Source organism: Monodon monoceros, unplaced genomic scaffold (genome assembly GCF_005190385.1).
Source record: "Monodon monoceros isolate NGI ecotype Baffin Bay Population unplaced genomic scaffold, NGI_Narwhal_1 Super_Scaffold_12, whole genome shotgun sequence".
In the NCBI taxonomy this organism is placed as follows: domain Eukaryota; kingdom Metazoa; phylum Chordata; class Mammalia; order Artiodactyla; family Monodontidae; genus Monodon; species Monodon monoceros.
The window spans coordinates 89,248,382-89,264,412 of NW_021703768.1; the positions used below are offsets into that span (position 1 = coordinate 89,248,382).

The 16,031-nt window shown below is 32.1% G+C and overlaps 1 protein-coding gene across 4 annotated transcripts in view; it reads left to right on the forward strand.

The window, feature by feature from the left end:
• The window catches only part of FER (FER tyrosine kinase), a 466,661-nt gene that overhangs the window by 236,663 nt on the left and 213,967 nt on the right, over window positions 1-16,031 (forward strand). For all 4 annotated transcript variants that reach the window (XM_029216683.1, XM_029216684.1, XM_029216685.1 and 1 more), the window contains one exon: window positions 5,433-5,555. In XM_029216683.1, the coding sequence (XP_029072516.1) occupies window positions 5,433-5,555 (123 nt within the window). The remainder of the gene's footprint in view (window positions 1-5,432; window positions 5,556-16,031) is intronic.

The window sequence follows — 16,031 nt, forward strand, 5'->3', positions numbered from 1 at the left end:
GATTCAAGAGAAGGCAATACGTTCCTTGAAGTCAAAATGAAATCAGCATAAGATATCATTTTCTGTGCCCCAGACACACAATTAGGGACCTAGGGGACTTCCTTCTTAACAATAAAGCAAAGCCATTCCAAATCCTTATTAATTAGTTTCCAGGAAATACTAATTGAGTGAGTACTTTTAAGACCCAGAGATATAATGGTGGAGCTTATAGTCTAGTGGGGAGGCTCACGGTCATTCGTAAATCACACGCAATATATGTAATTATAAACTTTATTAAGTGCTGTAAAGATACACAGTGCTATGAACGCTTTTAACTGGAAAACTTAGGGAAGTTACGTTTGAGACAACATCTGAAGAATGAATGAAAGTTAACTAGGAAAAGCCTTACCAAAATGTTATTAATCTTATTCCTCAGATTCCCCAACAATCCTTCCTGTTTACTGGTTTAACTAGTAATATAACTAGTCAATGTGCTTTTTTTATTTGAGAAAGCTAAAATTTATGTTTTACATTTTTATTGTTGGGTATTACCCAAAAAAGGAGTGTTCTAGCCTTTTGTTTTTATTCAACTTATTCATCTTGGCCTCTCAGAAATGATTTTCCCTCTTTCCTTTTTATTTTTTTCTTATGCGTGCTTATCCTTGATGGTTTCTCAGGAGATCTACTCAGATCTACTACTACTACTACTCAGATCTACTCAGATCTAATATTTCAAATTACACATTCATTGAATTCCCTTTTCATTTTTGTGTGGTTATTCTGTTCTGTCTGACTTCCTTGCATAATAATAGTCCTCTGCAAATATGTGTAGCAACAAAATCTGATTCTACTTTTTATTGTTTTTCATCTATATGCATGATTGATTCTTAAGTAGCACAGTGATAAATCACGAATGAATTCTAGATATAGTGAATGTTTTAAAAACAAAAATATTGCATACTCTTAGTAAAAATTCAGAAATATGTATCACGGAACATGTGCTTCACAGTTAATACCCCCTTACGGGCTCACTGTGTATTCTTTGAGATCTTAAAAATATATTTTAATTGTGTGCAACTATGTAATTCTTATTTTACAAAGATTGATTCATAACATATTTTTTATTTATACTTCTTATTTTTTAATGATATATTACATGGTTTTTTAAAATGTAATACAAATGACTATCAACAAAATGATCTTCGTAGGAATTTGTAGAAATTTATTTTTTACTACTATTTTTTATTGCTTCTTTTGGAATTCACATAAGAGATCATTAGTAGCTCCAAAGAGAAATCTCTTATTTGAAAGTTAATGTGGATTCTCTCTGTCACATTATTAGTAAAGCCATGTAGAAAAAATTTAAAAAGAATTCTCTGTATGTGAACCCAACCTCAGGTCATCTGAACTATAAGAAATTTACACAGATTTGTACAAAGTCAAATGTAATATTCAGAATTTTGAATGTATCAAGAAACAAGTCCTTAACATTTTTGGTGAATGTATTCTTTTTTTATTTTTAATTGTAGTACAGTTGACTTCTAATATTACCTTTGTTCCAGGTGTACATCATAGTAATTTGATATTTGTGTACACTACAAAATGATCACCATAAGTCAGTGCCATCTGTCACTATACAAAGTTATTACAATATTATTGACTATATTCCCTATCCTGTACAATACATCCTCATGACTTATTTGTTGTTTAGCTAGAAATATGTACCTCTTAATCTCCCTTACCTATTTCTTTCATCCCTCTACCCTCTTCCCCTCTGGCAAGCACCAATTTCTTCCCTGTATCTATGAGTCTGTTTCTATTTTGCTATGCTTGTTTGTTTTGTCTTTTAGATTCCACATATAATATTTATCTTTCTCTGACTTATTTCACTTAGCATGATACCCTCTAAGTCCGTCCATGTTGTCACAAATGGCAAGGTTTCATTCTTTTTTATGGCTGAGTAATATTGCATTGTGTGTGTATCTTGTTTTTTATGCATTCTTCTTTATCCATTCATCTATTGATGGACACTTAGATCTCTTCCATACCTTGGTTATTGTAAATAATGCTGTAGTAAACGTAGAGGTGCATGTATCTTTTCTAATTACTGTTTTTATTTTCTTCAGAAAAATACCAAGAAGTTGAATTCCTTCATCATATGGTAGTTCTCTTTTTAGTTTTTTGAGGAAACTCCAAACTTTTTTCCATAGTGGCTGCACCAATTTACATTCCCACCAGCAGTGCATGAGGGTTCCGTGAATGTTTTATTCTTGACCTTAGTTGCTTAGGTGGACTTTATAAGCAAACAGCCATAGCATCATTTTTAGATTCATTACATTATCTTCATCTTTAAGGAAGTGAATTAATTGGTTTTGCACTGTTTTAGGACTCAGACTTCACTGATGTCAGAGGAATTGTTTTAAACAAATACTTGCTAGGAATCAGTTTCTCATTTTAGCCCATGAAGGAAGTACTGCTGCTTGTATTACTCACTGTATTAGTTCATCATGATTACTGCATCAATGGCAGAAAACTACCTTTAGATTAAAAACTAGATATGTTCTTAAGAAAGGGAAACTGAAAATTCCTATTATTTTATTCTCTATTTCTCTGGTTATAAGAGGTATATTAGAAATTTATATAAGGCTTTATGACATTAGTGGCTGACTTTAAAATTTCATTCTGTGTGAACTTCATCTCATTACTTACTTTTTATTAAACATTCTACAGGGGCATCTTGAGTTTGTGTGAGTGTGTGAACTTTCCAGTATTCACTTCTATGTTAAGTTGTCTTAGTTTAACTTTATAGTCATTTTATATGCATTTCATTTCATTTATTTCACACACTTTTATTTATCCAGGCAATATATGCCAGGCACTGTTCTTGACCAGAGGGATACTCAGATGAACAAAACAAAGATAAAAATTTATCATCTCATGAGCTTATATTCTAGAGGAGGAGATAGGCAATAAACAAGATACATAAGTAAAATATATGTGATGTTAGATAGTGATAAATTCTAAGGAGAAAAATTTAGTAAGGAAAAGGAGGTAAGAAGTTTAGTTGGGGTGAGAAAATGGATATTGGATGGCCTGAGTAGACCTCACTGAAAAGGTGACATTTGATGAAAGACTAGAAGGAAGTACCCAAACGGCCATTACCCAAACGGCCATCCAAGGAACTATTTCAAGCAGCAAGTGTAAACTCCCTGAGGAGGGAATGTGTGTAGTGTGTTTATAAAACAAGAAGAAAATGAGTGTGGCTGGAGGGGACTGAGGGGGGATGGGGGATTTGGTAAGAGATGAGGTGACAGAGATGATAGAGGACAGATTAGAGGGCCCTAACGACCATGGTAAAGACTTAGGCTTTTATTCTGAGGGAGGTAAAAATTTTGTGCGAAATAATGGAATGGTCTGTTATAACAGGATTTCCTGGCTTTTTATTAAGAGACTGAAGAAAGACAGAGGGAGAAACTGTGTATTTGTGTGTGTGTATGTGTGTGTGTGTATATATATATACACACACACACACTTCATTGAGGAATAATAAGCAAATATAATTGTATATATGTAAAGTGTACAACATGATGATTTGGTACACATTGTAGAATGATTGCCAAGATCAAGGTAATTAACACAACCATCATCCCACGTAATTAACTCTTTTTGTGTGTGTGTGTGGGAATGCTTAATATCTACTCTCAGGAAATTTCAAGTATACAAGACCATATATTTGGTTCAGATATTACTGTTATTATTACATGTTACACATCTATAACATTTTACCTTTCTTCATGTCTTATTTTCATATAAGAATGCCTTCTAGGATATTTGGTTATTTACAGATAATCATTATTCCTTGAGAACATGTAATTTACACTTTTAAGTGTCCTTTGAAAATGTTTCTTATCATATATCCAGATTTGGAATTATTTTTGTAATCCAAGGTTTATTATTTGTATGATGACTTAATAATTGAGTGTGTACTGTATACTAAGCAGTGGTTTGCATGTTAATACTTGTTCAGGCCTCACACTTTTTCTGTGAGGACGTCCAAATATTATTTCTGTTTTGAAATAAACTGAGGCATTGAGAGAAATTGCTCAGTGCATTGCACATCTAGTAATAGACTACTGTCCTTAGTGTGAAATATTCTTAAATATCTTTACTAATATATCATAGCAGGTCTGGCTGTTGTATGCAACAATTCTTTAGTCAGTTTATTAACAACTGCCTTGAATTGACCCTTAACACAAACTGCCTTGAGTTGAACTATATAGTTAAGTGTTAAAATAAGCTAATGCATGTTTGTTCCTCACTTGATGAAACGAAAATATTCATTTAAAAAGCTGTATATAAATTAGATTCTGATAAATTGAATCTAATTTTATATTATGGAAAAGGAACTTTGTGTTTGTTTATCCTTTAACTGGGAAAATAATCTTCCAGTAATGTAAATAGTATCCAAATTTAGAGAGTTTTGAAATTTCTTATTTCCTAGCATAGAGTTTTCTTAAAATGGAGCATGTTTGTATCTGTATTTGTACACATCACCCATATATATACAGGTGAATTCTTTGTGAACAATCAAATGGAAGCCTTTATTACATCACACTGTATTGTAACACTTTTTGCATTGAAAAATAGGCCCAATAAGATATTTTTTCTTTGCTAAACTTATTGCCATCAATTCATCCCTATGATTACTGACCTACATGCCTGTTTGAAATATGAAGACAGAGAAAAGGGGTCTTGACAGAGTTTGGCAAAATGTTACTAACTTGATGTTTTGAAATCAAAAAGTGCTACGATTTGACTATGCTGATATATGCAGTTTTGTGTCTGCTGCATTTTATTTCTTTATCAAATATAAGTGAATGTGAATGACTGTGTGATTTTGGTGAAAGAATAATACATGAATAACCCCAGTGTAGAAAAACCAATCAATACTGTATTGATAAAAGGGAAATAAACGATCATCAGAGGTATTCTTAAAATACTTATTATTATATTGGATATACTTCCTCAACCTTTTGACATTATTTTTTATCTCGAAAATTTTATCAAATGGAACATATAAGCAAACATATATACACATATTTCTTGTTCCTTAACTTAAATGTATCCCATGCTTTATTTCCTTTGGTTATTATTTTAGCAAAATGCATTCCAGGTCAGTAAGTTTTTCTTTTTCATCTTTTTTAATAATCTGAATTATATTTAGTCATTATGAAAATTAATTTCTTGATGCAAAGGTAAATCTTTTTAGCATGTTGGAATTTTTTTTATTTTTACCATTGTAACCATTTTTAAGTGTATAATAGTTCAGTAGTGTTCAGTATCTTCACATTGTTGTGCAATAATAGTTTTTCTTAAATGGAACTTTATTGATGAATGTAATGTTGCTGAAGCAATGTCTTCATATTTATTCTACTTTATTGTCCTTTCTCCAGAACATGTATCGTTTTGAAGGCACTGGGTTTTCAAATATCCCTCAACTTATAGACCATCACTATACAACAAAACAGGTCATCACTAAGAAATCAGGTGTAGTTCTGCTGAATCCTATTCCTAAGGTAGGTGCATATATTCATCTTTTTTTTTTGAGACTGCTTTGTGAGTTATTCCCCACAATAAATAAAGTTCTTAGATTATTTATAGAAGTTTGGAAACAATTATAGTCAAAACATGGAATTTCCTTGGTTTTATTAAGATGGGAGATGGGTTACCTTTTTATTCAGTGTTTGCAAATGGCCTATTTTTTTTCTTTTTCCTTCCCAGTTTTTCTTGAAAGACTGAAGGCCTTCCTTCACACTATAAGGTTCAGACTTTAAAGGCTCAGTTTATAAAAGATTCTGAGATGTAGAAGTCAAAGAAAATGTCCAGCAATCAAGAGTAAATTAGAATTTTAATTTTGGGTGTTAAGGTTACAATATATTATAAGACACTGGAATTTTTTAAAACTACACTACTCTTCACAAAGGCAGTAAACCATAACTTCACTATGTACAACCAGGTAGCTGGGCGAGAGATTATTCTAGGTCATTTTTACCTCTAAGATATATCATAGAACAGATTGCTTTCATGAGCTTTAAGAGATTTGCGAGGTAGGGAATGGGTATGAGGCAGGTTTGTGTTTTTAAGGTAAAACCTGTGGGGCCTGGCCTGGGAGGAACAATGGAGCTGGCTTAACTTCTGAGCACTTTTAATGTTCCAGGAATTGGGTTGGGGTCAACAAAAGTCCCTTTCCTTTGGGGGCCGTCTCATGTGAAGAACAGTGTAGAAATAGGAAAGTCATAAAACCTGGTAGGTTAATATTTGCTGACTTGAGGTTTACATATCTAGGGATGACTTTTAATATGAAGCAAGTGTTATTCCCAAGAATGCTAGTATATAATCCAAATTCACCTAAAATTTAAAAAACTTTTAAAACTTAAAAAACAATTGTTATATTTCCCTTTGTTAGTCTGGAACATAGTGTCTATAGTTGTATTATATTACTCAGTCTTTATTGAGGGGCTGAGTTTTAACATTCTGCTCACAGAAGATTTTAACAGTCAGTTGCTAAATATTAATTCTGTGGCTAAGGAATTGTCCTTCTTGCATAATTTTCTGGAATTATGAGATGGGCTCATTCTTTGTTCATATTTTTCCAGTCACTTTTTTTTACGTTTAATTGCAAAAAAAACCCTATAAAAATTCTCCTTTAGTCTGGAACAGGTTGTCATATTTTAACTCTAGTAAAAAAAAAAAAAGGTCTATTAATGTTTTCTCTTTCATCAACGAATAACTCCTGTTGTTTTACAGAATTCTAAGAGTTCTTTTTTTTAGTTAAGGTCATCTATTCTCATGGCTTCATTTACTATTAATACATCAGTGACTTGCAAATTTATATTTCCAGCTCAGATATATATCTTTCCCATATCTAAAAATTTTCTACTTTTCACCTAAAACTGAGTTTATCACTTTTAAGTACAAAATTTGTTCTTCCTTTTTAATAAGTGGTACCACCAAATACCTAGCTGCTCAAACCATAAATCTGGGGGTCCTTTGACATCTCTTCACCACTGCCCTTCCTCCAGCACTTTAAGTGACAGGAGTTTTGTATACTTAATTGTACATGTGAAAGTTTGAACTCAATTCCAGTATATCCCAATATGAAGTAAAGTTCACTGCAGTGAAGATACTTTTTACTGCGTTAGGTTAATGAGATACACCTGAGTTTTCAGAGATAGTGACGTCTCATTTCACAAGCCAACCTAATATTTACATTGTCTCCTTGCTTAGCCAGGTCTAAACTGAGAGATCAAAGCCATAAAAGAGGCACATAAAAATGCTCATCTGGGCTTGGGTAGGAGCATATAATTGCAAATAAAGCTATATCCCTCATAATATAAAATTGTCCATGAAATGAGCTTAGATAAATGGAGTAGATTCCCTGGACTGTTACATAGCCAATTATTCTCTTTCTCCCAAACCCCCAGCACTGGCTGTGGAGCTGAATATCCCATCATTTTATAGCACTATCTATGAAAATAACTAAACTGAAAGCTATAGAAGATTAAGGGGCTACATATGATTGTTTTATGAGGTAGAAATTCGAAGTTAATCTAGCTATTAACCTGATCTAAAGTACTGATATTTGAAATATGCAAGTAATTATCTGTGTGTGGTAAATATTGGTATGCATTTGATTTAAAGAATCATATCACTCTTTTAAAAGAAAATCACAAAGCAGAGGTTATGAAAGTAGATAATTTTCAATTATGAGTGGAGAACAAATTGATATGGATTTTTTTATGGTGGTATTATCTGTTATGTATCTTCCTTTGGGAAGTGTTTGTACTCTTATAACTGGAATCTCTTTCTTGATTTAATTTGTGTAAGAAGTTAATGTCTTTGACCATATAATGTGCTGTAAAACATCTAATTTCCATCTTGCCAGACTTCAATTTTAGCCTACATAAAGAATGCTATTTTGGTCTCAATATAATTTCTGTTTATAGTAACTGACTTCTCTCTTTCCATTTATTTCTCTCTTACCCATGAGAATGTATGTATAACATCATATGCCTAACTAGAGGACACAGTGGCCAAGGGAGTCTGTTTCTTATCTCCAGAGGTACAGGAAACTACACAATCTAAATTAGAGAAAGTATTTAACTTTCTCATGATAATAAAGCTAATGAGTGCCCTACCCACTCATGCCCACCCTCCACTGGCTGATTTCTCCTCACTACCTCCCAAAGCCTGTGTAAAGATATGGGAGTGAAGGTCATGTTGTACATGGGTTTTTGATCACTCATAATCATCATCTTTATAATTAGGAAACACTTCGGGATGCACAGGACCTGTTCTTTATTTAGTTTAGTCTCTGTTCAAATGTCATTTCATCAGAGAGGCCTTTTCTGACTACCATGTGTGAAATAACACCTTACCTCCTTATGTTCCCCTCTTCTTAATTTCTCTTTGTTATGGTTATGTTTACCTGACATTATATTGTATGATGTATTTTTAGTTGTCTGTCTCCCCCAAGAGAAATGTAAGTTCCATAACGGCCAGAATTACATTTAATAATCAGTGCAACTATATCTGCAGTACCTAGAACAGTGCTAGCCCCTAGTAGGTGTTCAGTAAATATTTTTTGAAGAATTTAATTTAGTGACCAATTCCTAGAAGCCAGGTACTTCCAAGCTTTTTATATGCATTAACTGTATATATTCCTATGAAGTAAGTATTGTTATTAACCCCATTCAATTATAAATCAGGAACTGAAGCTTAAATGGTAAATGACTTGCACAAGATAACACAACTCTTAAGAGGCAGAGCTGGGATTCGAGCCCGTGTTCTTAACCATTATCTGTCTAGATTGTAGAGTCTAGATTTTAGAGACTTTAGAGAAAAAAATGTTTATTTTAAGGAACATGGATGCGGGTTTAAGGGAAAAGAAGAGTCTTTGATTCCATAAAATGTCAAATTGAAAAAGTCTTTAACATAGCAAAATATAGGTCTCTGTAAAAGGTAAATTATTAAACAGTAATATCAGGTGACAGAGCTGGGATTTTAGGTAAAATATAGGACTTTGTAAGATATAGGTAAGGAAGACATCTAGTTCAACTTTAACATTTAAATGGTGCCTTGAAAGTTTGTCTTTGTTAAGTTTAACATTTCTTCAGATTTAGCTGTTTAAAACATTGTTTTCTTTCTGAATGGAAGTTAAAGTTCATGATTAAATTCAGGCAAGTTAGGAGTGAGTTGCTAAGTTGAACCTTAGACAAATGACTTGCCTGCCAGCTTAAATCAAGTAATTGTGGCTTTTTGATCAGAATTTGGTATAGCATGCCAGAATATTAGAAACAGATTTTTGCGAGGAGAGTAAATCTTTCTGTGACTGAAACTAACTTGTCATAAGGTTCCTGATAACAGCATTCTTGATCAAACACATGCAAACAAAGAACAGTTTATGAGAGGAGAGCTTGAAGTTTCAGATCACTTAAAGACTATTCATTTTACTTTATACTTGAGTAATATAGTTACTTCTTCCAGTACTTACCAGATGACTGTTTTTTTATAAAAGGATGTAACTCAGGAAAAGTCAAATTTTCTCTGTGGATTTTGGAAACTGTAAAATACCATATACTTTCCTGTTTAAAAACTTTTTTTACAGGACAAATATATCAGAACAGAAGGCAAATTTGGAAGACTTTAAATTGTGAAGGAAGAAAAAAATACATTTATTGAGTATATAGTCTGTTGATAACACTCCACTTCTATTATTATTTTTTTTTTGTGGTACGCGGGCCTCTCACTGTTGTGGCCTTTCCCGTTGCAGAGCACAGGCTCCGGACGCTCAGCGGCCATGGCTCACGGGCCCAGCCGCTCCGTGGCATGTGGGATCTTCCCGGACCGGGGCATGAACCCGTGTCGCCTGCATCGGCAGGCAGACTCTTAACCACTGCGCCACCAGGGAAGACCCCACTTCTATTATTTTAAAAATATTTTCAACAGCTGTGAACTGAGTAGTATTATTATCCCCATTATTAGGTGAGGAAACTCGGAGGTTGTAATGAACCTAAACCACATTTCTCGTAAATTTCAGAGTCGTGACCTGAAAATGATTCTGTTCTGTTCATCATCTTTTTACTACAACCCCAGCTAGCATAAATTTTAATCTATAGTCTTAGTAATGTCAGTAGTTCAAGAACAATTGTTTTCTGTATTTCGGTATTCTAGCAGTATATAACAGTGAACTTGACAGTTATGATCCCATCCCGTATGAAACTTAGTCTAACAAGAACTATAATAGCATGTTGTGCTAAGGGAAATACAGAATATATTTGAATGTTTAGCCTTCATTTAGCATAGTTTGGGAAGTCAAATTAAACTTGGATTTTAGGCTTGTTCCATTTAATAAAATAAAAGAATCTTGTTATAGCACATAAAATATATAGACTGACTTTCAGTTTTTTATCTCAAACTTTACCAGCAGATAATTGTGAGGAGGAGCAATGTTGGTATCAAAAAATTAATGGACCTTGGAGACCACTAATGTTTCTTCTTATGTGATCTCTCAAAGGTATTTCATGCTTAAGTCTTCCTCAGACTTTCTCAAATATCATAATATTTTTAGTCTGAGGAGCCAAGTTTTTTGGGAGATATGAACATTCTTCTTATCCATCCTATAAATAGATGAAGGATGACGGGATTAGGCAGATGGTGCCCAAGTGGTTAAAAGAAAAGTCATTGGACTTTTTTTAATGCAGATTGAAAGATAGGATTTGGTATTTACAGCACAAACATTGCCTGAAGTGTATCATTTCGTCATTTTAAAGTATTTGCAAAATCTTCTATATATGTATGGACGCTGGGAAACATAGAAATATACAAGAAAACATATAAGAGGATCTCTGGTATGAACAGGGTTGCATAACTTAACATTATTTCCTTGTTCCCTGTTGGAGACCATAGAACAATAACAAAAGAATAACAACAACAAAATTAAAAATCTATAAACTGCATTTTTCATGAAACTAGGGACTGTATATTATCCACAGACTTAAAAGTACATGTTTAGGTAGCCAAAAGCAACTTAGATTGGGCAGAAGTTGTGTAGCACAAAGTTAAGAAAAGACGTGATCAAAGAACCAAGTTGCTGTAGATCTTACCAAGCTCCAGCAAAAATACCTGTTGAAAGGGAGGAATTTACCCTAGATTTCTATATTCCTTGCTTGCATCAATGAATGCAGGACATGTGTGGGGAAAATAAAGTTTTATATATAGCTTAAGTGATGCGGATGAAACTGCCCTTGGAGGAAAATTCAGAGCCTTAAAAGCTTAACATGGACAAAACAAAAAGAATGAAATAAATGAGTTAAGCATCCAACTCAAAAAATTAGGAGAAAAATCCACAGTTAAATAAAAGGAAAGCAGAAGAAAGAAACTAACAAAGGTAAAAGCATAAAGGAATGAATTAGAAAATGGGAAAACAAAATATATATAATAATTCCTTTTTAAGAGATCAACAGAAAATTAAAATACTTGCTAATCTATTCATGAAAACCCATACCACAAGGGGCACATACCATAATCTCTTTAATATATAAAGAACCTCTAGAAATTAATAAAATAAAGACAATCAAATAGCAAAATTGGCAATGGGCATGAGTGGATAGTTCAAAAAATAAAAATACAAATGGCTTTTAAAATATGACAGATGATTACATTACTTAGTAGAATAAAGGAAAATTAAGGCTATAATGAGATAATTTTTTACCTATCAGATTGGCATAAACTCAGTTTAATAATTCACTTTCTTGGCAATGATGTGCAGATAAAGACCCTTAGATAATTTGGCAATGGGGGTATAAATTAGAAAAACCTCTGTAGAAGGCAATGTGACAGAATCTATAAAAATTATAAAAAGTATATACCTTTGACTTCTACAATAGCAATAACAATAACACTTCTACAATTTATCCTTTAGTTATATTTGTATATATATGAAATGATATCAGTATAAGGTTATTCACTGCAGCATTGTTTGAAATATCAGGAGATTGGAAATAATTAAATGTTCATTAACAGGAGTCTAGTTACATCAATTATGGTACCTCATCCAATGGAATACCATAAATGAGAAAGCATCTATGTACTGGTTGGAGAGAGTTCCAAGATATATTGCTAATAAAAGGAATTAAGCTAAAAAAAAGAGTATATATTATGTTATATTTTATATGAGACATATGTGAGTATAAGATTATATGTCTGAATTTGCTTTTATATGATAAAGAAATTTTATATACTCAAACTAATAATGATGTTGATGTATAACAGGGGTTACATGTTTTGGGAGGAGGTTGAAATGGCAATAGAGGTATTAAGGGAAACTTTTTAGAGTCTAAATTTGGTATTTTTCACTTTTAAAAAACACTGTGAGTGTATTACCCCTTCAAAAGTTAAATTTAAAAAAAGTATTTTTTTTGGCTTAAGTGTAGTTAAAATTTTTTTTCATTGAACGTATTATTTTTGTAATGTTAAAAATTTTCTAAAACCATATATTATGATAATATTTAATAGAACACTGTAAAGCAGTGTTTCTAAAACTTTTTTTTCCACAGTGCATAGAAAGAAATTGCATTTTATATTGAGACTCAGGACACACAAAATTGGAAACATCGGTATGTATGTGTGTTTATAACTGAGACAAATTTTACAAAACAACTTTTCATGTTTCTTAATGTGATGCACTCTATTAATAATTTCTTTAAAGTCTACATCCAAAGAGTTGATTTTATGAACCTCAGTTTGAAAAATACTTATATAAAGGATTTTTAAAGTAGTGATAAGTGAATTTAGAAAAGCATATGGCCTAGGAATGATTCATAGAGAAAGATAGACTTGAAGTAGGTCTTGAGAATAGGCAGAAAGACTAGGGAAATTATTTGGGCTTATAGTAAGGAAGTAATCTAAAACTTGGGAAATTCTGAGACTTGTTTTAAGGAAGCCAAGATCAGTTCCCTTGACAGAAGAAGACGATTTAAACGATGAGTAATCTGAAAAGTTTAGTTTAAAGCCGGATTTTTGAGAGCCTTGATTACCACGATTAGGATTTATCTATGGAAAATGCCATTTCATTGAAGGTTTACAAGCAAGGGTTGGATGTGAACTAAGCACATCTAAAGTGTAGTTGGTGATAGCTCATACCTCACTAAATTACTGAAGCCTATCCAGCTTTTTAATTGCTTGTAGAATTTAAGGTATTTATCGGCACATTTAAAAAACAGAAAGAAATCAATTTTGATTTTACTGTGTTTCACAAAGAACTTGTGTAGCCATATCCAAATTATATTTCAGTGAATAATATTAAAATATAAATAGAAACAAATTATCAATACCATGGAAAAATAATTGATAGTGAAAATTTAACAACAGTAAATAAAATACAAAATGCAGTTTCCTAAAGACCTATAATAATTTCCACATTGAGCTTGAAATTTAGCTGTAAGCCATTGTAGAAAAAGTGAACTAGTTTCATGATTAGAGAGGAGGAAGGTTATTAATTTGTTTAAAGTGAAATTTTACTACCAATAACTTCTAAAGGAAATTTCTCTCTTGGGATTTTAGATATAACAGTGTCCTTAACAATATTTCTGCAAAAGTTTAAGGACAGATTTCATAGGTTGTTGCTTTTAGTGTCCTTTAATTATAGCCAAGGGCATAATATTAAGTTGTATTTTATACAACTTAATGAAGAACATTCTGCATTGGAATTTTTTGTCTACTTTCAATTTTTGCTGAACAGAATAGTAAAATTCTAGGATCCAGATTTATGATCAAAATAGTAATAAAATTAGCATTAAATACAGTAAAAAGTTTAAACAGGAGATCAAAAGTTTAACCGAAAGATCACACCTATGACATTTACAAACCTCTCTCTTAATTATATACCTGAACAATTTAATATTTAGCTAAGTTTTTCACACAGAGTGAAAAAACCTTAACATGGAATGAGGTTTTGTTGAAGTGTTGTTTTCATTCATATTGCCCTTATGGGAAAAAAAAAGTCCACAATATGTTGCCAATAATTGAGTTTTTAAATTTTATAAATTACCTTTTCTGGATAATTTAATGGAGGTTTACCATCTCTTTTACTGTCTTACTTTCCAAATCTTGAACTTAGACATTGAGAACATGTTTGATGTTCTAAAAACCCCAGAGTACAATGGATTTAAGTTAGTGAGATCTGGAAAACAACATAAGTCTCTACCAACTAAAAGACAAAGGCATTCTAACAGAGTGTTCTTAATGTTGATTCTTCTATAATTCAAGCCAGGAGAGAAGTGGTCAGTAGAATAGGAGGGACACATGAGAGGTGGTAAGGGGTGAGTGAGGTGAATTGATAAGAAGTAGAATATGGCAGAGAGAGAAGAGGGACCTGTTGCTTCCATGCTGGTTTAGTCTCATAAGTCACACAACCTCATATCCTTATTACTACTCTCCTATCTCTGCCTCTACAGCCTGTAGCCCACAAAAACTTCTGAGGTAGAAAACCTCTGATGATGGTGTGTAATTTCCATTTTATTATGGTCAACTTTAATATAGATGTTCATGGAGTATTCCATAAAAAACATCCTCTTCCTCTGGGCTCACATCTAACTTTGCAGTAATTAGGGTACTTACTTTATTGTCTGCTGTTATTGTTCATTTTGTAGTTTGACATCCCCATTCGATAAGCTCCTTGAGAGCAAGAAGAATAGTTTTACTCATTCTTTATGTATCTCACAGTGTATAATGCGTAATTCACTAAATATCTGTCATTATTTTTGAGAAAATCTGGATATTTAATAAATGCTTGATATAATATTTGAAAAAAATTTATAACATAAAGATCTTAATACTCTGTTTTTAGAATTATATAAAAATGTTAGCTTTTACTGTTTCCAAAGTGGAGCATGGTTTAGATTTATGAATGAGATCTCTTTGGAAATGACACACTCCATTTCAGTTCTTTTAGTATAATAGCTTTTTTCTCATATTTTCATTTCCTTCTTTTATTGATTTATATTAGAAGTTACATTTTCATGTAGTTATGTTGCTCTTGCAAACTTCATAAATACTTTTAAGTACAGATAGGAAATATTTCTGATGCTTTCGTATTCAGTTTATAAGTATTTTATACTACTATGAACTATGATTGGTTCCATAAAATTCATTTGACAACTTGTTGAGATTTCTCTATGATATTAACTTTTAAATGGTGAAGCAATCTTATGTAATATTTAATAGTTCTTATATGCAAATTATTGTCCTGTTTTAACCCACTTCAAAAGTGAAAATGAAATACAAGAATTGGCAGTGCTTGTTTTCACTTTTTAAAAGAACCATTTATCTTTCTTTACCATATTAACTAAATTAGTGCTCACCTTCTACTATGTTGTCCTTGAGGGGGACAATTTAATTGTGCCACAAAAGATTTGTCCCACATCCTACTTTACAGAGACTAAATATGCATGCTAAGAATTCTAATGACACTGAAATAATAGGATTTAAATTAGAAAGACCAAGGACATTAAAAAGATATCTTCAAGTGATTTTTTAAAATGAAAAGCCTCATTCATATATAAGCCTTAGAGAAAATGAAATTTTAAGGTTTTATTTCTGTTATTTATATAACAACTGGCATGCATTAAAATTATACCAAAAAATAAGGTCTAATAACAGAAATACCCATAATAGGAAATTATAATCTCGTGGACATCCTTGGATCTTGATTGATAACTATTTAATGAGAAATAGACTCAAGAGCAACAAAGATCTGTTATAATTTCTTCTGAACATGAAGACATTCATGTTCAAATCATGGCCCATACTGTTTTATGGTTTTATTATTAGAAATATTTTGTAATGGTGAACTCAAGAGGTATGATTTTATTTATACTTTCTAGTAGTGCTATGATCTCTTTTAAATAATAAATCTGTATCTTTTTTTGCCCTTGGAATCCAGTCACTTCAGTTGGAGACCATGAGAATCATTTTTTACTGTCCATAACACT